General features: G+C 44.1%; 1 protein-coding gene across 4 annotated transcripts in view; it reads left to right on the plus strand.

Moving 5' to 3' along the window:
- The first annotated feature begins 8,404 nt into the window (after positions 1 to 8,404).
- IQSEC3 (IQ motif and Sec7 domain ArfGEF 3) overlaps positions 8,405 to 21,607 on the plus strand; it is a 112,983-nt gene continuing 99,780 nt past the window's right edge. For all 4 annotated transcript variants that reach the window (XR_006784766.1, XM_045830615.1, XM_045830616.1 and 1 more), the window contains exon 1: positions 8,405 to 8,981. Coding sequence is in view for 3 of the 4 variants with exons in the window: in XM_045830615.1 (XP_045686571.1) it covers positions 8,443 to 8,981 (539 nt within the window). In the remaining variant the exon portion in view is untranslated. The remainder of the gene's footprint in view (positions 8,982 to 21,607) is intronic.

Raw genomic sequence — 21,607 nt, forward strand, 5'->3', positions numbered from 1 at the left:
AAGAGAACATAAACATAATGAGGTGAGAAGTAGAAGATATAAAAAATAACTGAGTTTTAGAGGTGAAACTATCCAAATTAAAGCACAGAGAGAAAAAAAAATGAATAGACACTCAGTGACCTGTAGAACCATATTAATCAGTTTAGATAGCTTCCGTTGCTATATATTTAAGTTTATTGATATTTTAAAATTCTGTAGTATATATCTGCTCTTAATCCCATCCAGTAAAACTTTCATTTCAGATATTATAGTTTTAACTTCTAGAATTTCTGTTTAGTTCTTTTTAATATCCATTTCTGTCCTCATTGTGTTCATTTATTTCTTTAAATCTTTAAACATACAGCGTGGGGCAAAAGTAGGTTTATAGTTGTTCATGTGGAAAATAACACAATAATTAATAAATAACACAAGAATAAACTGTGTATCACATACCATGTTAAACCTACTTTTGCCCCACCTTGTATTTATGATAGCTGTTTTAAAAACTTTGTCTGCTAATTCCATTTTTCTGTAATTAAATAGTTCATTCTATTAATTATTTTTCTACTCATTATGGATCACAACAATGATAAGAATGACCACAGACCTCCTGTCAGAAAATGTAAGCCGGAAGACATGGAACATTATCTTCAAGTGCTGAAAGAAAATAAAAGTCAACTTAGAATTCTACACCCAGAAAAAAAAGAAATTTCTACAATTAAGAGGAAATAGTTTTAAAATATATATTTATTGATTATGCTATCACAATAGTCCCATTTTGCCCCTTTACTCCTCTCTGTCCTTTACACCCTGATATCTTACATTTACCCCCTTTAGTTCATGCCCATGGGTCATATATATAAGTCCTTTGGCTTCTACATTTCTTATACTATTCTTAACCTCCTCCCTGTCTAATTTGTACCTACCATCTATGCTACTTATTCCCTGTACCATTTCCCCTTATTCTCCCCCCTCCACTTCCCTGCTGATAACCCTCCATGTGATCTCCATTTCTGTGATTCTGTTCCTGTTCTACTTGTTTGCTTAGTTTGTGTTTTGTTTTTGTTGTTTTAGGTTTGGTTGTTGATAGTTGTGAGTTTGTTGTCATTTTACTGCTCATATTTGTCATCTTCTTTTTTTCTTAGATAAGCCCCTTTAACATTTCATATAATTAGGGATTGGTGATGATGAACTCCTTTAACTTGACCTTATCTGGGAAGCACTTGTTCTGCCCTTCCATTCTAAATGATAGCCTTGCTGGATAGAGTCATCTTGGATGTAAGTCCTTGCCTTTCATGAATTTGAATACTTCTTTCCAGCCCCTTCTTGCCTGCAAGATTTCTTTTGAGAAATCAGCTGATGAGATTTATGGGAACTCCTTTGTAGGTGAGTGTCTGCTTTCCTCTAGCTGCTTTAAGATTCTCTCCTTATCTTTCATCTTGGGTAATGTAATGCTGATGTGCCTTGGTGTGTGCTTTCTTAGGTCCAACTTCTTTGGGACTCTGAGCTTCCTGGACTTACTGGAAATCTATTTCCTTTGCCACATTGGGGAAATTCTCCTGTATTATGTTTTCAATTATGTTTTGCATTTCTTGCTCTTCCTCCTCTCCTTCTGACACTCCTATGATTCAGATGTTGGAATGTTTAAAGTTGTCCTAGAGTTTCCTAAGCTTTTCCTCAATTTTTGAATTCTTGTTTCTTCATTCTGTTCTGGTTGAATGTTTATTTCGTCCTTCTGATCCAAATTGTTGATTTGAGTTCTGGTTTCCTTCCCTTCACTGTTGGTTCCCTATACATTTTCCTTTATTTCACTTTTCATAGCCTTCACTTTTTCCCTCTATTTTGGGACCATACTCAACCAATTTTGTGAGTATCCTGATTACCAGTGTTTTGAACTCTGCATCTGATAGGTTGGCTATCTCTTCATCACTTAGTTGTATGTTTTCAGGAGTTTTGATTTGTTCTTTCATTTGGGCCATTTTTTTTTCTTTCTACATACCTGTTACATAGTAAGAGGTAGAGCCTTAGGTACTTACCAGGGTGGGGAAACCCATGTTTTCATCTGTGTGTTGTGGCACTGTATGTGGGGGAGGATTGAGAGAGGGAACAATGCCCCTTGCTCCACTCTCAGTTGGCTTTCAGTGACTTCCTCAGCTACCCACCAGCAAGTTGGGCTGTTCTGGTGCTGATTTGAGGTGGGTGGGTTTGTGTGCATTCTAAGACACTGTGGGTCTCTCCAATGAACTCTCCTGTGAGGCTGGGAGTTTCTCCCACTGATGCAACCCCCATAAGTTTTTTTCAGTCAGAGGTTTTGAGGATTTATTTCCCCTCATTGGAATCCCAGGTTAAGAGGTCTGTCTGCAAGGTCTGCAAGCAAATGTGGGACTGCTCGCTCCACCAGCTGCCACCTTGCCCACCCTGGGAGGCAGCTGTTGCCTTGCTGCAAGTCCTCTCTGCCCCTGCTGCCCATCTCCACCCCTCCTATTGATCTGGATAAATGTTTCTTCCTTAACTTCTTGGTTGTCAATCTTCCATACAGTTCGATTTTCTGGCAGTTCTAGTTGGTTTTTGTTTTTAAATTTGTTGTTGTCCTTTTTTTGGTTGTTTGATGAGGCACAGTGTTTCTACCTATGTCTCCATCTTGGCCGGATGAAATAAATACTTTTTTTAAACATAGAAAAAGATAGAACTTGTCATCAACAGACCTTGATATAAGAAATGTTAAAGAAAATTCTTTAGGTGGAAGAATAATTATGCTAAATGGAAACCTGGATCTACAAAGAAATGAAAGTGGCAGAAATGGTCTATATATATGGGTAAATATAAAATAGTTTTTAATTTCTTGAAAAGATAATTGATCCTTTAAGGCAAAAATGATGAGAATGCCTAAATGTAAATCTATAATAATTAAAGCATAGAGGATGAAGGAATGGAAATAACCTGTTGTCTGGTTTCATATGTGGAGTATTATCATATTTGAAAGCAGAAAATGAAAACTTAACAGGTATTGTAAACCCTAGAGCAACTTCTAAAAAATTAATGAACAGGCAGTGTCAATAAGCCAAAAGTAGAGATGAAACAGAGTACCAGAAAATATTCAGTTTGAAAGAAGGCAGGAAAGGTGAACAAAAACAAAGAACAAATTAGACAAATAATAACAGAACAAACTGGTGGATTTAAATCTAACTATTATTGATAAATTAAATTAAATGTAAATGATCTAAGCACTCCTATTAAAAGGTACTTTGTCAGGCTGGATTTTTAAAAAGCCAGATCCCATGAAATGTTGACTCTAACAAAAAAACACTTTAAATTTAAAGACACAAGTTAAAAGTAAAAGGATGAGGAAAAATTTAAGGTTCTGTATTAGTTTTCTGTGGTCACTATAACAAATTATCCCAAATGTAGTAGCTCAAGCCATTCATATTAATTATCTTACAATTCTGTAATCTTGAAATCCAACATGAGTGTCACCAAGCTAAAATTAAGATGTCAGCAGTGCTTCATTCCTTTCTGAAAACTCTGGGGGAGAGTCAGTTACCTTGCCTTTTCCATCTTCTAGAGGCCACCCACACTCCTCATGGCCCTTTCCTCTATCTTCAGAGCAAACAAAGAGGGTCTAGTCCTTTTCACATCACACTACTCTCACTATTCTTTTGTAGTTAAATCTCCCTGTGACCACGACCAGGAAAGGTTTTTCATCTTTAAGGATTCATGCAGCTTAGGTGGGCACACCTAGATAATCCAGGACAATTTCCCCACCGCAAAGTCTTTAATTTTAAGGGCCTTTGCAACGTCCCTTTTGCCAAGTAAGGTAACACGTTTACATGTTCCCAAGACAGGATATGGACTCTTTTGGGCACCATAATTCTTCCTACCACACATGCAAACGTTAATAATGAGCAAGCTGGAGTGGCTACCAGACAATTTCACATGCAGCATTCATTAACATAGACCATAAATTGTGCCATATAAATGTTCCAAAAGTTTCAATACATTTAAAAAGATGAACTCATATGGATATGTCCTCTGACCATAAAGGAATGAAATTAGAACTCAAATAGAATGGTTTGAAAGTAATAGGGAAATTATAAAATATTTTGCACTGAATGAAAATGAAAACAAAATTTCTAGTGCTCAGTGGTAACTTTAGAGATTTTAAGTGCATATATTTAAAAATCAGAAAGGTCTAAAGTCAATAGTGTAAGCTTCCATCTTAGGAAGACAGTAAAAGAAGAAAAAATTGAAACAAAAATAAGGAGAAAAAGGAAAAGAATGTGAGAGAAGATGTTGATGAAGTAGAAAATGAACAAACAATAGAGAAAAATCAATGATACCATAAACTGGTTGTTTGAAATTATTATAAAGATAGATAAATCTCTAGCTAGTCTGATTTAAAAAATTACACAAATTACCAAAGTCAAGAATGAAAGAGAAGACATCACTACACAGCCTACAGACATTAAAAATGACTTCATGCCAACAACTTTGACAACTCAGATGAAACCTCCTTTTTGACACATTTACTCATGCTTATGGACTCCTTCGATTACATTAGATCCATGCAGATAATCCAGAATAATCTTTCCACTTCAACATCCTTAACTTAGTCACACATTTAAAGTTGCTTTTGCCTTGTAAGATAATATATGCACAGGTTTTGGAGATTAAGAGATACATATTTTTGGAGATCATTTGGCCTACCAGTGACACACATGACCAAAATGGATACATAGCGAAATAGAATATTTTAATAACACCATATATGGTAAAGAACTTGAATTTGTAGTTAAAAATCTTCCCATGAAGAAACTTCTGGGCTGATGAGGCTTCAATGATTAATTCTGTCAATGAACTTTGACTCTTTATATTAAACACAAAAATTACTCTAGAATGGTTCATAGACCTAAACATAAAAGTAGTAATGATACAAATCCTAGAGGTAAACATAGGAGAATGCGTTTTTGGCTTTGGGATAGGCAAAGAATTTTTAGATATGACACAAAAAGCATGAACTATAAAAGGAAAAAAATGTTAAGTTTTTTTTCATCAAAATATAAATGTTTGCTCTTCAAAAGACCATGGCAAACCCTGACCAGTGTGGCTCCTTGGTTGGGCATCATCCTACAAAGGGTTGTTGGTTTAACTCCCTGTCAGGGCACACACCTAGGTTTCAGACCTGGTCCCCAATTGGGGTGCATTCGAGAGGCAACTGATCAATGTTTCTCTCTCACATCACTGTTTCTCTCCCTCTCTTTCTCTCTCACTTCCTTTCTCTCTCTAAAAAAATAAATAATCTTTTTTAAAAAAGATAATGTCAAGAGAATATAAAAGCAAGTTACTGACTGCAATGTATATATCTGACCAAGACTACTTTCCAGAACCTACAAAGTGCTCTTACAGTTCAATAAGAAGGAACTCAATTCAATAGAAACAGTGGGCAAAGAAGATACAGAAATGGCTGATAAGTATATGAGAAGATGCTTGGCAGCATTAGTCATCAGGGAATTATTTATTAAAGCCATATTCATATTACTACTACTTACTTGAATTGATAAAAATAAAAAAAGTTTTAAAATACCAAGTGTTAGCAAGGATATGAAACACTTGAATCTCTCATATTTTGCTGGTGAGAATAAAAGATAGAATAAACACTTTAGAAAACAATTTTACAGTTTCTTATTAAGTTAAACATATTCTTTATATATGACTCTCCAATTCCAACTCTAGATTTTTCTCCAGACAAAATTTGAAAACACATGACTACATAAAACATATGAAACAAAACATATGAGAACATATGTCCACACAAAATCTTGTCCACTAATGATCATAGCAGTTTTATTCAAATAACCAAAGCCTGGACAATCAAAATGTCCATCAACTGGTAAATAGATGACTTATGGTATATACATACCATAGAATATCACTCAGAAAAAGTAACAAACTAATGATACCTATAATAAAATAAATGAACCTTGAAAACATTAGGCTGAACAAAAAAAGAAAGATACAAAAGAGTAGATTCTCTATGATTGCCATTTATATAAACTTCTAGAACAGACAAAACTTACTTACCTTGTCAGAAAGCAGATCACAAGTTGACTGGGGCAGAGCAATCAACTGCAAAGGAGCATGAGGTTACTTTTTGGAGTGATGGAAACTTTAACTACATGGGTGTAAATACTTGTCAAAATTCATTGAACTGAGCACTTAAAGTGGGTGTATATTATTACATGTAAATAGTAATTCAACAAAGTTGATTATTATGACAAAATTAAAAAAAAAAACAGTTAAAAAGTGAAAACACTCAGGCCCCACCAAATCTGCATTTTAAACAAGCCCCAGGGGTAATTATTCTGCAGGTTGTTTCACTTTAGAAATAAAATTGGTCTCTATGAGTACCCAACTCTTAGACAACAAATTATCTGAGCAAGCAAATAAAATTCAGGAGAAAAGTGTTTGAGTTTTGTGTGCCCTCATTCCATCCCCCAACCTTGACTCTTTAGGTGGAATACTGATCACTACTAAAGTATCCTCTTGAGTGCTCTATTCTCTCAGTTGTTGACTCAGCTGTGGATAAGCTTTCTACACTCATTTTTTTTTAAAAAGGAAGCTGCTAAGAAAATAAATGCAGAAAATAAAAACAAAAACACATAACAAAGGAAAGACACCAGTATATTTTCAGAGCACAGATCCCTTCTCATAGGGTCATTCAAGTCTGGTGCCAGGTGGGTTTGGCTGGCCCGGGTCACTGCACACATGGCATCTACAGACATGCTTTCCCTGGGGAACAGCAGGCAGCCAGGGAGCCTGATGGAACACCTATGTGGAAAAAGGAACAGCACTACAATAGACTGCTAAGAGCATTCAACGCCCAAAGGGAAGATCATTTTCCTGACAGATTAGACCACAGTGCTCTATTTCCATCCTTAGTCTTTTCTTCTCTCTGACATCTGTTCAGTTTACCTGTTGAAATCCTTCTCATCCTTCATGGCCCAGCTTGAATGACACCTCCTCCTTACCAGGTTCCCATACTCAGCTCTTCTTCCCTGGAAATCCTATGGCACTTGGCCTGAAGAGCTCTCACAGAAATTTTGATTTATATTTTAGTCATTATGTGCAGACCTTATCTACTCTATCAGATTGTAATCTTGTTGATTATAGAAACTATCATTTATTATCTATGCTAGGTGTAGCCTGCATACTTCCTAAGTACATTACTTAGAACTTAGCAGGTGTTTTATTGTAGAAATTAGTGAATGATTCAGTCCATGCTCATTCATATCTCTGAGCTTTTGCTTATGCTGTTCTCCTCTTCTGGAAAATCCTTCCCACTTAAAGGACTATTTCCTCCAATGAGCCTCCCCAAATCCCCAAGCTGCTGGGCTCCTATAGCACTCTGGGCAAATCCCTATCTCATCACTTACAACCACCACCCTATATTAAAATTAAATATTTATTAGCTGTTTCACCCACTTATCCATAAGCTTAAAGAAGCCAAATATTCCATTCTAGTCATCTTTACGTTGCCACCCCTTTCCTGGTGTTGGGTAGTAGTATGCACTTTATAACCATTTTTCAAACTTTTACATGATCCTTTCAGAAGTTTCTGGAAGCATTAGTTCATGACACAGTGGGCCTGCTCTTATTAGAGTGGTCGAAACTGTTCTGAGCTTCAATTCCCAGAGAAAACGCAGAATAAACAACCTTGCTATTCTAAGTTTCCTCTTGGCTGAATGAAGGAGTAGGGCTAGGTGTTCTCCAGGGTCCCTTATAGTCCTGTGATCTTTGTCTTCCAGGGAATTCCCCAGCAGGATAGGTTGATGAGTACAAAAGAGGCAAGTGTGACCTGTCCTCAGAAGGTCTTTAAGATGAACCCCCTTCCTCTGGGGTGGCTGGACATAGGGAAAAGAATTAGAGACCCTTTTAGAGTACCGATGACTTCCTCTTTTTAAATACATCTCCCTCTCCTTTTGCCACCTTCCTTTTTTTTTCTGCTTCCACGTTCTCTCAGCCTCTTCCTCTTCTTTTCCTCTTTTCTTATCCGTTTGTCTTCTCCTACCCGTTCCACTGCCCTTTCCCAGTATCTCTACTTCTGCTTCTCCCGCTTTCCGTCTCTCCAGATTTATCTTATCCATCTTGGCTCTCTTTCCTCTATCCTCTGCCCTATTCACTCTCTCACTCGCCTCCCTCCCCTCCCTCCTGTCAGCCCTGCAGGAAGCCAAGACTCCTCACGAAGCCCTGAGGTGGGAGGGTGGGTGGGTCTGGTGCCGCGGGCCCGCCCCTCGGTGCGTGTGTGGATGTGTGGCGGTGACGCTGCACCGGCCACGGGGAGGGAGGTTGCGCCCGAGGAGAGGGAAGCGGGCGCATCGCTGGGGCTGCTCCGCTCCAGCGCGCCCTCGCGCTCCCTGCCGCCCGCCGAGGCGCGGGCAGGGCGCAGGCAGGGCAGCCGCGGGAGGCATGGAGAGCCTGTTGGAGAATCCGGTGCGTGCCGTGCTCTACCTCAAAGAGCTCACGGCCATCGTGCAGAACCAGCAGAGCCTCATCCACACCCAGCGTCAGCGTATCGACGAGCTGGAGCGGCGGCTGGACGAGCTAAGCGCCGAAAACCGCAGCCTGTGGGAGCATCAGCAGCTGCTGCAAGCCCAGCCTCCTCCTGGGCTCGTCCCCCCGTCGCCATCCCGGCTGCCGGCTATCCCGGCTGCCGCCGTGGCCCAGGAACAGCTCCAGAACCACGGACAGCTCCTGTCCTCCCCGCCACAGACAGCGCCGGAGCAGCCGCCGCTTCAGCACCACGGACAGTTCCTGGTGCAGCCCCCACCGGGCCCTAGCACTAGGGCGCCCGCACCCCAGTCGCCCCACCAGCACCCGGTGGCGCCAGGGGCCGTCGCCAACAAGGAGAAGGAGCGTTCCCCGAGTTGTTGCGCTGCTGCTGGAACCCTCCTTCAGCACAAATCCCCTGCTGCCCTCAGCAAGGGCGTCCTGAGCAGGAGAACTGAGTGAGTGGGGAAGAGGGGATGCGGAATGTTGTGGTAGGAGAAAGGAAAGCAAATGAGTATGAGGAGACAGGGGGGAAACTGGGTGTACCCAAGAGTCTGAAGGACTGGGGCAACGTGAAGTGAAGGGGTGAGAAGATGTTTGGAGGTAGAAGTGTGTCAAGGAGATTTGGGCGAAAGGAGGTAATGATATCAGTGTTTGAGAGGGTTTGGGGAGGTTGTTGGAACAAAAGAGAATGTCCAGACCATCACTGGGGGCAATGGAGGAAAGAAATTGGGTTCAAGTTATTGAGGGTGTTGGAAACTAGCCGGTTTTAACAGGAACAAGACTGAGAGGAAGTTGGGGTGAAGACTAAGCTGAAGGAAAGAGAACAGCTGTATAATGTATTTAAGTTAGGAAAATCTTGGAAGAGAGTTTGGGTAGTAAATTATTTGAATGGAGAGTAAGAGATGAAAAATACAGAGGTTTAGCAAACAGGCATGTTAAGAATTTTAAAAGGGCTGGAGTCCCAGAAGAGTAGTGTTGAGATCTGAGGGAATTCAGGAGGCAGAGGATAAGGTTGAAAAGCAGGAATGATGTGAAAAGTTGGGGGTGGGGTGGCTGGAGATAGAAGAAGATGAAGGGTGAGAGAAAGCATTTCCCAGAGGAACAAGCTGGCTTTTTAATTGATGCAGTGGGAGTTGAAGCCAAGAGTGGCTCATTTGGGGAAGGTTACTCTGCTCTGACCTGAGTGGGTGTCTTTCTTACTAATCTCTACAGAGCCAAAGGGGTGCAAGGTAACAACCAGCCAAGCCAATGGAGGACTGAGTTATAGTGTGAGGACTCAGTGTGATTATAGCTCTTCCTCTGACTCAAGGAGGATTTCTGTGCAGGGTGGTTGGCAATCATGGAACAGGAACAATGATGAGAGAGACAGTTGGCAAATGGAGTTGGTATCTGAATGCAATTCCTGTTTAAATCTCTCTGTTATAGCTAGTGACTGCAAATCTTGTTTCCCTTTCATTTGCTGGTGATGACTGAAATCTCACAGTGAGCCCAGAGAGAAATATGCTCATTAACCTCCCATGAGGGACTCCAGGACCTTGGGCTCTTTCTTCATACCCAATGGCATGAACTATGAATATGGGAAGAAGTGAAAGGGGACTAGAATATTCTCTCCTCTGTATTGAGAAAGCTGTGATCATGTCAGCTGCCTCTCTCTAATTAGACAGGTGATAGAAAAATGCATGGAAGAACAACGGTGGGGGTGGGGGGTGGATCAGCACCTGGTCTGCACCTAAACCTGACAGTGATCATGGTAAAGGAGTTGGTTGGGGGGAGGAGGGAGGTAAGAATCTCATTTTCATCCAGCCTTGGTGTGCTTTAGGTCTGAGGATACTTGTGAAGATTTGATATATTTCTTAAGAACGCATTTTTCTCTTCACACCTACTGTAGAGTTAGAAAAGTTGGGTCAGGACATGTTAGCTCACAGGGTTGACTTGACCAGAACCACAAGATGAGATCTAATGGGAAATACCTAGGATGATCTGACTTGGCAAACCTAAAGCATTTGATTCAAACCCCAAGAAGGTGCAGTTTTCTTCCCCAGCTCCCTCCATGGTCCATTTGTCCTTCCTTCAGTTCCACAATTTCCTTTCCTTATCTAGCATAAAAAGCAAGAGTCAGTTTTCCCTCATGCCTATAGCTCATCAAAAAACCCAAGATGCTATATGGCTTTTTCCCAAATAGAGTGAAAAAACTGTTCTATTCCATTTCCCTGTGGCAGCCACAGCTTCCCAATAATGATGGTTCTTCATCTGATTCCTCTCCTCATGCCTTCATTGTCTCCTCTTCCACTTTTTTTTTTTGCTTCCCTATGTGGGAAGAGGGGTTGAGAAAAGATAATTTTTCTTAGATAATAACTTTGCTGTGGGCCCCAAAGTGGCTTAGAGAGCCCAAACTCTCTTGCTGGGAATTCAGAGATTTAGTAATCACCTGGATTCCATCCAGCCTCACATGGCAAAACCAAAGAAGGTATGTCATTTTTTTCTCCTCCCTTATCTTCCTTCGACTTCTCCAAAAAGAAAAACAAAAATAAGAAATAATTAGAATGGTGGAGGAGAGTGGAAATTGTTGGAAATTCTCACTTAGGAAGTTGTTCCAGGCATTAAAAGGTTAATACCACTGGTAGCTCCTTCATTCCCCCAGATCCTCCAGCTTTTTCTCCTGCTCTCCAAATCTGATCACTCAGAGACTTAAAGAGCTTGGGCATGGACATGTATGCGTCTCCTCCCTGTGACTCTCTCTCCTCTTAGATGTGAAATCATGGGCATGTTTGCTTACTGAATGTCTTTGGGACACTCATTTCTCCCCACTGGTTTGCCTAACTTCACCCCCAACCCCTCCCCCACAGCACCTCAGGAAAGAATCATCTTTGCTTACTACATGTTTGGCCCCAACCTTCTCTCTATCCATGACTCTCATTTTGTATGTCCATCCTCCTCTGCTCATACTTTTCAATGGTGCAGGGCTAGGTGCAGCCAGCAGGCAGGGAGAGATCTCTATGGATAGGGTGAGATGAGGAGAAGAACAGAACCAGCAGCTCTCTCCCTGGCGTTTCTCCTGGGGAATTCCCTGCTGAATCAGTTCTTTACTGGTGATGCTGAAGTAGAAGGAAGAGATGGCAGAGGGGAGTTTTGGATTATAATTTTTCTGAAATCTTTTCTCAGTTCTTACTTTCCCTTCTTTGGCCTCATTATATTGAGAATATGGCCCTGGTGAGGTTGCTCAGGGCTGGGTGAGGGTTACCAGGAGATAGGCACTACATTAGATGCCTTATCTTATCACAGTTTGTCTCTTATCCCCAGAATTACTCTTCCTGCCCAAATCCAGGAGAAGCAGGAGCCCTGGGGAAACCTGGGACTGGGAAATAATGGACTGTTTAATTGTCACCACATCTGCATTAATATGCAGCTTGGCCCCTCTACCTCTTTCAGCTGAAGGAGATAGAAGGGTGGTGGCCTTGCAGTTCAGGCAAAGGGGAAAAAACTAGGGAATGGGTGAATGCAGAGACATCATGGAAAAAGAGGCTCAAGGGGTTAAAATTCTTTTTCTGCATGCATCTTGGCTCTTGCTAAGCTCCAGCCCCCACTGCTTTTGCCTCTTAATGAAAGCAGCAATCATAGCTTCCTCTTTATTTTTTCAATCAAGGCTCACCACATCTACAGAATTGATTATCCCTTCCTGGCTGGAGCCAGAGCCTCACCCTGACCTGGCAAAGTCTTCTCCTTGCTTCAGAAGCACATGGCCCTACCTGAAGGAAGCTATGGCTTCAGTGTGACCATAGCTTCTCTGTTTGAGCACGGGTTTGCCTAGCCACCCAGCTATGCTTTTAGAGCTTCTGGATCCCAGAGCTTGTCCATGTCTCCAAGCACATGGGTAGAGGATTATTGGAGGCTGGGTAAGATCCTTCATGAATTTTAGGGTCCATGCCTATCTCATGCCTTTTATAATGCAATTAAAATTGCATTATAATTCAAATTTACCTCCCACCCCAAACTCCCCACCTCCCAGTGGCCATGAAGTCTAAAAGTCTCAATAGTTTCTGTCCTCTTTTCTCTTCCTTCCTCCTTTGTCTTCCTTCTATACACTTCTTCCTCTCTATTCCCCCTTTTCTTTTTTATTCCCTCTCTCTTTCCCCTTTCTTCCCTCCCCTCACACACTCTCTCTCTCCCATTTTTCTTCTTTCTATACTTTGCTTTTACTCAGCTACATAGGGAAATTTCCTCCTCTTTACTCGCATCCTCTCAGTGTAAAATAAACCTTGGGTCATCATTTGAACTCTGTGGCCTCATACTGACTGGAGTCTGGAGGATGTTTAGAAAATCACTGGATGTGCTTTTTACCCTGTTATTTAGGGTGCTGGTTGGACTGGCTGTCTCTGCTTGAAGGTGTAGCTTGTGACTGGTCTATCCTGGGAGTTATTAAAAGAGTATGATGGTCTGTCAGTCAGTCAACTCTATTGCATCAGCTATCCAGTCCATTCAAAACCCTGCACTCTGAGCTGTGGAAAGAGAAAATAAACAAACAGTCCTGGTTGAACACTCAGGGGACACATATCTGGAAACATCTAAACAAGTATAAGTAGATTGCAGCTGCCTAGAGCTACCCTCTATCAGAACAGCATGGTGAAAGGGGTGAACATACAAATCACATCCAGACCCCAGAGAAGGTTTTCTTGGTTGGAGTCAAGGATTTATGTCAGGAACAGTAAGAGTCAAGGGTAGCTGAATAGAGAATAGAGCCAAAAAGATTCAATGCAGGAAGGAGATATCTGTACTGCATCTGCATATCATCCCATCCTCTGTGGTACAATCCCCCACTACCCTAATCCCCTCCTACTAGGCTATACCCTATCAACAGGATAAGGAGAGCTCCAGTACTCAGGGTCCATGCCTATCTCATGCCTAGAAGGCCTGGTTACTGAGGAAACAATGTTATAGTCAATGTTCATTTACCTGCCTATCCTCCTCTCTTCCTCTATCCACAGCAAGGAGAGGACTCTAACTGGTAAGCTGAAAAATGAGGCCAGAATGAAGGCTCACTGAGAGGAGGAAGTGAGCGTTCATTCCCTCCCTCTCCTGGAAGCTGACATAAAGTGGGCACTTGTAAAGATTTGCTGTCCAACTCCTTTCTTAGGACCTAGACTACTGCTCTTCCCTCCCATTCATCCAAAAAGAACACAATTTTAGAGAAACAAATCACTCCTGATCCTGGGAAATACTGATGGCCTTTCTCCTCCTCACTAACCCCCTTTGCCTTGAGCTCCACCCTTGCTCTTTCCTTCCTTACTCCTGAGCCCTTCCTAGGCCCACACAGTCAATACTATAGGCCTTCACAAAGGCACCCGGGAACATTTTGTTTGTTTCTTTATTGATTTCAGAGAGAGAGAGAAGAGGGGGGATAGAGAGGGAAAGAGAGAAACATTAATTATTATTGTTCTACTTATTGATGCATTCATTGGTTGCTTCTTGTATGTGTCCTGAATGGGGGGATTGGACCCGAAACCTCAGTGTATTAGGTTGACACTCTAACCAAATGAACTACCTGGCCAAGGCATTCTGGAACATTTTCCAGGTGGCTTAAAACCAAGCAAGAAGAGCAGCAGTTGGTCCCGCTGATTCTGCAAATATCTGTGCAGCCGGAGTTTCAAAGGTTACTCATGAAAAAAGGCAGATGGAGTCAAGTCTGAGTAGAGAGCCAATGAAAGGGAGGGTGATATGAAAAAGGAAGTGGCGGGGGTGGGGGAAGCTGGGACAAATAGCTCCACCATTGTCTGGAGAGAGACTCAGATCCTGAATTCAAATTCCGTGTAAAGATTTTTAGACAGACTGGCTTTGTTGAGGAGCTTAAACATTTTTTCACTGGGATCCCGAACATACTTTCAGTGATCCTGGACACAGGGTATCAGCACTTAGTTAGGTATTTCTTAGTAAGAGGTTCTTGGGACTCTCACTGTATCTAGCAGACCCCCAAATACAAGACCATAAGGCAGGGTTTCTGAAGCTTGGGCCACTGCAGTTCCTTCCTCCTCCATAGATTCCCTCACAGGCTGCAAAGGGTTTCTTGTTTCAATGGAGCAAGAGGGTAATCATTTCCATTTCATGCAATGAGGGAATTAACAAACAGAAAAAGATCAGGAGTAGAGTGAAGGAGAATTAGATTTTCCAGGTTGAAAGGACCTTAAGAAAAATAGAATCACAGAATTTTCAAGATCTAGGTGGTTAAGAACATAAGCTTTGGAGTCAGGCATAGCTGAGAACAAATCCTGCTCTCCTACCACAAACATGAGACCTTACATTCATTATTTACCTCCTTTGAGTCTCTGTTTTTTTAATTTATAAAGTAAATAATATGTACTTTGAAGGACTGTTGTAAAGTTTAAAATGTAAATAGTATGATTTGCTTAGTACTGCTCTGGGAACACAGTAAGTGCTCAATATATGGTAGTATTTCTACAGATAGGGAAGTCAGCACCCAGGGCTCACCCACAGTCAGGCCATAATGACAGACTGGAATCCAGGTTCAGGACTCCCTCCCTCCTTCCAGGTCAGCTCTCTACATCTGCCCTTTCCTCATGTGCTTTTCTGCTTCTGGACGATGTGCACACAAGCTATTCCAGACCATGAATGTGGAGCTTACACTGAAATGCAGCCAGGCAGGCCAACCCACCACCCATTGGTGACGTGTAATGAAGGCTTACACCTTGAGAGCCGGGAAACGTTTCCTTTAGCCCAGCTTGAATTTCAACTGTTGCATTTTGAGATTATTTGTACTTTTCTTAAGGACATCAAAAGGATCTGAATTATCACCCAATGTCCCTCGGTGGTAAGAATAATCTCCCCAATTTCTGAATGGGGAAACTACAGTCTCATCTAGTATATGAACTTATCAAGGACAAAAAAGGAGGGTGGGAGGAATGGAGCCTGAATCAGGAAAATGCCTCCCTCTTGAAATGAATGAAAGCTAAATCCACTTCTCCAAATTTTTCCATCCTGGTTATGAAAAGGTAGACCTGCTCTTTGCAGGACTCTCAGGTCAGAAAGCTGGAAAGTGCTTACAGCTAGGAACCAAGAAAAGGAGAGGCCTGATGTGTTGTGGGTTTTTGGTGGTGGTTGGTGGAAGTGGAGGTTAGGTGAGGACTCTGCTTTATCTGGTCGAGCACAGCACGTAAAAGAGTTTCTTCACATACGGACTTTCTCAGATGAAATACTTTCTAAGGAAAACAAAACAAATGGAAGAGAAAAGATGGTGGGCTTCTAAAATTGTCTCTCAGGATGGTTGTGGCTATGAGGCCATGGTAGGCAAAGACCACTGTGGGTATCTGTTGGGGCTGTTTTGCTCTTGCTCTCTGTTTGGAATATCCCATCTGGGAGGGTTATATAACTCTGCAGGAGTGGTGTATGCACTGAGTGGTACCTCTTGTCTTTGGCCAGTGGGCAGGCTACTGTGGAAAGAGGGCATGCAGGCCTGTCCAAGTCTCTGCCCACTTTCTGTGCTGGCACCAGGCCATTCCCTCCCTCTAGACTACAGCTGCAGGGGCTAGGGGGGCTTTAGGAAATGGAATAGGGTCCCCCTTTCCTTTGGGGAGTCAGGTGACTGTCAGAGCTGGAAAGGTCCTATAAAAGGTCATTTTGTCTGAACTTCTCATTTAGAAAATGAGAAAACTATGGCCCGAAACTGAAATGACTGGTGCTTCCAAACTAGTTAGTGGCAGAACTCTTCATCCAGTGCTCTTGATAATACACAGTGATGTACCAACAGAACCGGCCAGGACTGCTTTATGGGTGCACAAGGCCAAACTTACAGCTAGTTACGGGGGTTTAGGGGACTCAGGGAGATCTCTCTGCCTTCCAGAATACCTCACTTATGCCAGATATTAGGGAGGGATTCCTTTGAGTACTTCAAGGTTATACCCTTGTTAAAATGTAAATTTTCCCAGGACAGGAGAAAAACAACACACTTAGGTATATTAGCCTTTTACACTTCAGCATGAAAGAGTTTATTTGAACCAGGTCTGAGAGCAGATTTGATAAGGGAGGAGGTTGCCATGGTGACACTGGCTGATTTAGGACCAGGACAAGAGGCTCAGAAGGAGGTGAAGGGCTCATGAAGGCAACTGTCCAGAACCTAAATGATCTTTATCTCTGCTATATCTTGCAGGGAATTAGAACTGCCTTGCCTGGACTGGCAAGTGAAGGGGAGGCCCTGGGGTACTCTCTCATTGGCTTGTCTTGGAAAAGTAATTATCTGGGCCGTAGATAATTCCCAATGAGCTTCATGTATAAGAGTCATAAGGCAGGAATTTAAGGAGTATTCTGGTACTTGGTAAGTTCTTTTGAGTCTTTCTAGGATCTTAAAATAATTTTTTGGATTGCAAAATTTCACACAAGTCTAGGGAGTTTGCTACAGAAAAAGAAGGCATGGGCAGGAAGGCCTAGCAGGCAGTAAGGTTGGTGTTGCATGGGACTGAAGAGAATGGGGGATGAGCGGCTAAGTCAACATCTAGGAGGTATTTGATAAAAACTTCTTGAGTGAATAAACTATCAGTACGTGGGGCCCAGGCAAGTTCACAGAGGCTTGAGTGGAGAGAGAAGAGGGTATGGTGTCAGATCTCAGCTGGAGGGAGGCCCCACTGGGCAAGTAGGGTGTGCTTAGGCCCAATAGCAGTTTCTGCAGCTGAGCACGTGTGAAAAGTTGGAACTGAGGCTCAGCTGTTAAGGCTAGTTTGGGAGTGAGGGGGACATGGGTGCTCCTCCCAGCTAACAGACCCTACCTTAATTCCATCCATAAGCATGACGAGCCCCCGTCTCCCTCTGTGTTTGTCTCTGACCAGCCCAGTCTTCAGCCTGTGAGGCTCCGTTATTAAGCATGAAAAAGTACTTTTGAGTGCTTCATCTCACTCACACACACACACACACAGCCCTGTCAGCAGGTTGAAATGGGTCTATGAGAATGGGAAGGAAAGGAAGCCTAAATTATGACCATGTTTCCAGGTAGAAAGGGACAGAGGAGAGAGAGCTGGATTCTGGGGTCACTACCTGGCCTGGAGATGCAACAGAAGCCAACACCCAGGCATTAGGACTTTTCTTCCTGTTTCTCAATCAGGCAGTGTCAGCTCTGTCCAGGAAAATGTTGGACACTGATGGGAGGGTGAGTGGATGTGTGTCTGGTTTGGATGTGTGTGTGGGGCTGCACATGGGTGAGTGTGTTGCTGACTTGGTCTGGGGGAGCTGGATGTCACCCATGCCATACAGAAGATGCATGGCTTTCACAGTGAAGCTCAGCATAGGCCTTCTTCCTGCCTCTGCACAACAAACTGGTTTGTCACACTGTCAGGACTCAGGGTTCCTTCTTACTCTGCATGGCTTTATTTCATCTCCATTTTTCTCTGGCCAGTTCCTCCTGGCTCTTCCCCTCTGCAAAATGGGGTGAATTTATACTGTTTGCCTCTAGGTTTTCTATCCTTCACTCTGTTTCAAGCAAGAAGGAGATCAGGTCCCTGGAGGCTCTGAGCTCCTGGGAAAAGGCCACCTGCAGGGTGGGTGGGTACAGGGGTAGGCCATCTGGGCCTCTCTACTGAGATATTATGTTTGGACGCTCAGGTACCAGGCAGCAGGGAGATGTACCAGATACAGGAAAAAGTGCAGTGTGGTGTTTCCCTGCACCTGGCTTGGCCTAGCTGTGGCCACAGCCTTGTGCCACATGGCCTCTCATGGCTCTGGATACTTCCAGTCAAGACAGCTATCTCCCTGCTTCCAATGAGAAATGCACCCTACATCCCAGGCAGAGAGGCAAGGTAATTCCATAATTTCTTGACAAATGATTTGTATTGACCACAATTTTCATTCCACACATCAACTCAGCACAATGATTGTTTTAAAGCAGCAACAAAAACTCCACAAAGCAGTTGGGGGTCTCTTTGCTGTGTCTAGTTTCAGTGGTTCCTGTGCACAACCTGGTTTTCATAAACATGCCCCAAATGCTTCCAAACTGGCTCATTTGCATCTTTGACATCCTTGGAGCTACTTAACTCATAAAAGCCCATCAGGAAAGGCCAAAGGTAATTCCACAGACAGACAATGGGGATACTTCAGTTCCAAGCAGCTGGTCTCCACCAAGAAGTCAGGACTCCTGTGTTCTGTGCCCACCCTCACAGACCCCCAAGTGTAAGCTTGGAGCAAACCACTCCCCTTCCATAGGCCCACAGGGAACAATGATTTTGTGCCCCTCTCCCCCGTCAGCTCACAGAGTTAAGAGGTTGCTAGGAAGGACCTAGCCAAATGTAAAAAGTGACTTCCAAATGATAAGAGCCTTAGGAAGGGAGTTCAGGATGAGGGACCGACTGTGACTGGATTCACTCTACCTTCCAAGAAAAGAAAACACCAGTGGGCCCCACGTAGGTCGGCCCTGCAGGTCCGGGAAGGATGACGTAAATTCCGCAGGGGCCTCCAGCTCTAAATACCCCAGGAATTTCCTCTGGGCTCCTTCCAGCCATTAATGCTGAAAATCCAGAAGCAGCTGGAAGGCAGGGCTCAGGATCCAGCCCACTCCCCACCTGGTGTCTCCTTTCCTGCCCGCTGCTCCGAAACTAGCTCCGAAAGCCTGGGGAAAGCCCGTCCTCCTCCGGCTGCGTTCCGGGGGGGCTTCTCGTTGGGGAGGAAACCCGCAGTCGTGCTTGAGGTTGTGTGGGCGGGCCGGAGAGTTGCTGACGGGCAGAATGGAATCTCCGGGCCCACGCACCCCTCTGTGCATCACCGCGGGGCGGGCCCCCCAGCTCGGGGAAGCCAAGCACCCTAGCCGCACCACGCGCGTGCGCGCCCCCACGCCCCCACCGAGTGAGGCAGTGCTGAGTCACACGCTCAGGAAGCGCAGCCCGGGCGCCGTTCCTGCCACGCGCCACACCTGGGCGCTCAGGCGCTGGCGTGCCGCGGCGCCCCCTCTCGGTTTCCGGGACCCGGTACTCCCCCGTGTTCCCCGCCTCCATCACCGGGTCCGTCTCCGGAGTGTGGCTGTTTCCTTTGGTCTTTCCCTGCCACTGCACCCTCGCCGGCTCAGCCTGGAGCGCTCGACGCCCGCCCGCCCACGGCGTCTGGGAGCGTCCCCAGAGACGCCGAGGCTTCCGGACCTTGCCTAGGAACGAGGGGAAGGAAGGGGGCTTCCTTGCTGCGTCACCGCCGGACCCTGCAGTTGGCTGCCGCCGTAGCCCGGGAGCCTGACGGCATCCCGGGCTCCAGACCACGACCCGCTCACCCTCTGCCCAGGCTGCTTCCCCAGGGGTGCCGGCCCTCAGAGCTGATGTGTGCTCTTTTCTCCGGCCTCCGTAGGTCTCAGCCCCGGCTGCTGTGCGTGGATTCCCTTTGAAGAAGAAGGCGGGCGGTGAGGGCAGTTGAGAGGGTCAGGAATTAGGTGGATGTCACTGAGGGCCAGCTTCTACTCAGCATCCACCTTCCTTGTTCCCAAGACACCTTGGCGAGAGAAGTCCAGATCTATCTTAGCCTCCCCATATTTATATTTGAATTTAATAGAGCACATAATCTTAGAATTCTGGGCCAACCTATGATGAAGTATTTCAGCTAACAGATCCTATCCTCATTCCATCCATAAGCATGACAAGCTCTCCTCTCCCTCTGTTTGCCTCTGACCAGTCCAGTCCTCAGCCCACGAAGCTGCGTTATTGAGCATGAAAAGCACTTTTGAGTGTTTCATTTCAGCAACACACGCACACAGAGTGTGGCACTCGGTTGGAATCCTTACTGTGTGATCTTGAGCAGTGACAGCTTTGGTTTTCTTCTCTGTAAAGCAGGGATAACACTAACCTGGTAGGATTGCTGTGAAAGTTAAGATAATAAATCACTAAGTAAGCCAAGTGACTAGCACATAGTGAGGACTCAGAGTTGTTGCTATTATTTTGGGACCTTTCTGGCAAGAATTGGGCCAGAAAGTGCTTTTGAAGATAGGGCATACTTCCTCACCATTTTGTGTCTTCCAGAGGGCTCCAAACAGGGCTCCTCTTTTCCCTTTGGCAGCCCCTCGAACATTTGAAGTCACACCTCCTTCCTCTGGCCTTCCTGTCCTCTATCTCCAGAGCCCCAGCCTCCTTTTCTTTCAGGGGAGCACACCTAAGCCTACCTCTTCCTGCTGCAAGGGGCTCTGTGGGGTTGCTGTGCCTAATCTCCTCACTGCTCTCTAACAACCTGAGCCTGGAGGGAGCCCTTCAGTCCAGGGGGTATAGCTAGACCTCCCCTTAACCTCCTGCTTCAACCATGCAAGTTCTGACCCAGCCGGGCTCTGGATGGCACCTAGGAACCCACTGGCTTGCTCAGCCCTGGGCCACAGAAGGGACAGGTCAGCTGAAGCCCCTGGGCTCCTTCTACTCTGAGGACTGTCTGCCGACTTCAGGCCACCTGTTGTTATGCAGGTGGCTTGTGTTTTAATACCAAAACCCCTGGACTGTTCATATGGGCCTATTGGTTTTTAATTTGTCAATCTTGTTGTATTCTTTGAAAAATGTAATTCACTCTTTTCAAGTAGGTAATGTATTGATATAGTAAAATATTTTAAAGATGCAAGAGCTTACAATGAAAAGTGTCTCCCCACCTGTTTTCAACCCACTCACTCCCACTGCCACCCACCAGCAGCTACTGTTAGCAATATGTCATGTATCCTTTCAGGGAATTCTGTGTATGTTCGTGTGTGTGCACACATGTGTGTGTGTGTGCATATGTGTCCTTTTACACAAACAGTAGTATATTATACACTGTTTTACACCTTGCTTTTCCCCCCTAATAATTTGTCTTGGTGACCCTTTCATCTTAGGTATAAGAAAAACTGCCTCATTGTTTTTAATAGCTGCAAAGTATTTCATTGAATGGCTGTGCATCTGGGTTCTTTCTTCTTGCCTGTTGAGAGTTCGGAAGGCAAAATTTGGGTATCCTGCCTCTGTGTGATCAGTTGGGGGGGCCTTTTCTGAAGGTGCAGGGATGGGAATGGGCAGGCATTGTTGAGGGGTTCCATTTGCACTTGGCCCTGCAGCTGCTGACTTACTGCTTTAGTCTCCTACAGATATTGGTAAATTACATTAGAAAT

The sequence above is a fragment of the Phyllostomus hastatus genome, unplaced genomic scaffold, assembly GCF_019186645.2.
Source record: "Phyllostomus hastatus isolate PE091 unplaced genomic scaffold, TTU_PhHast_1.1 phas_contig_152, whole genome shotgun sequence".
In the NCBI taxonomy this organism is placed as follows: Eukaryota; Metazoa; Chordata; class Mammalia; order Chiroptera; family Phyllostomidae; genus Phyllostomus; species Phyllostomus hastatus.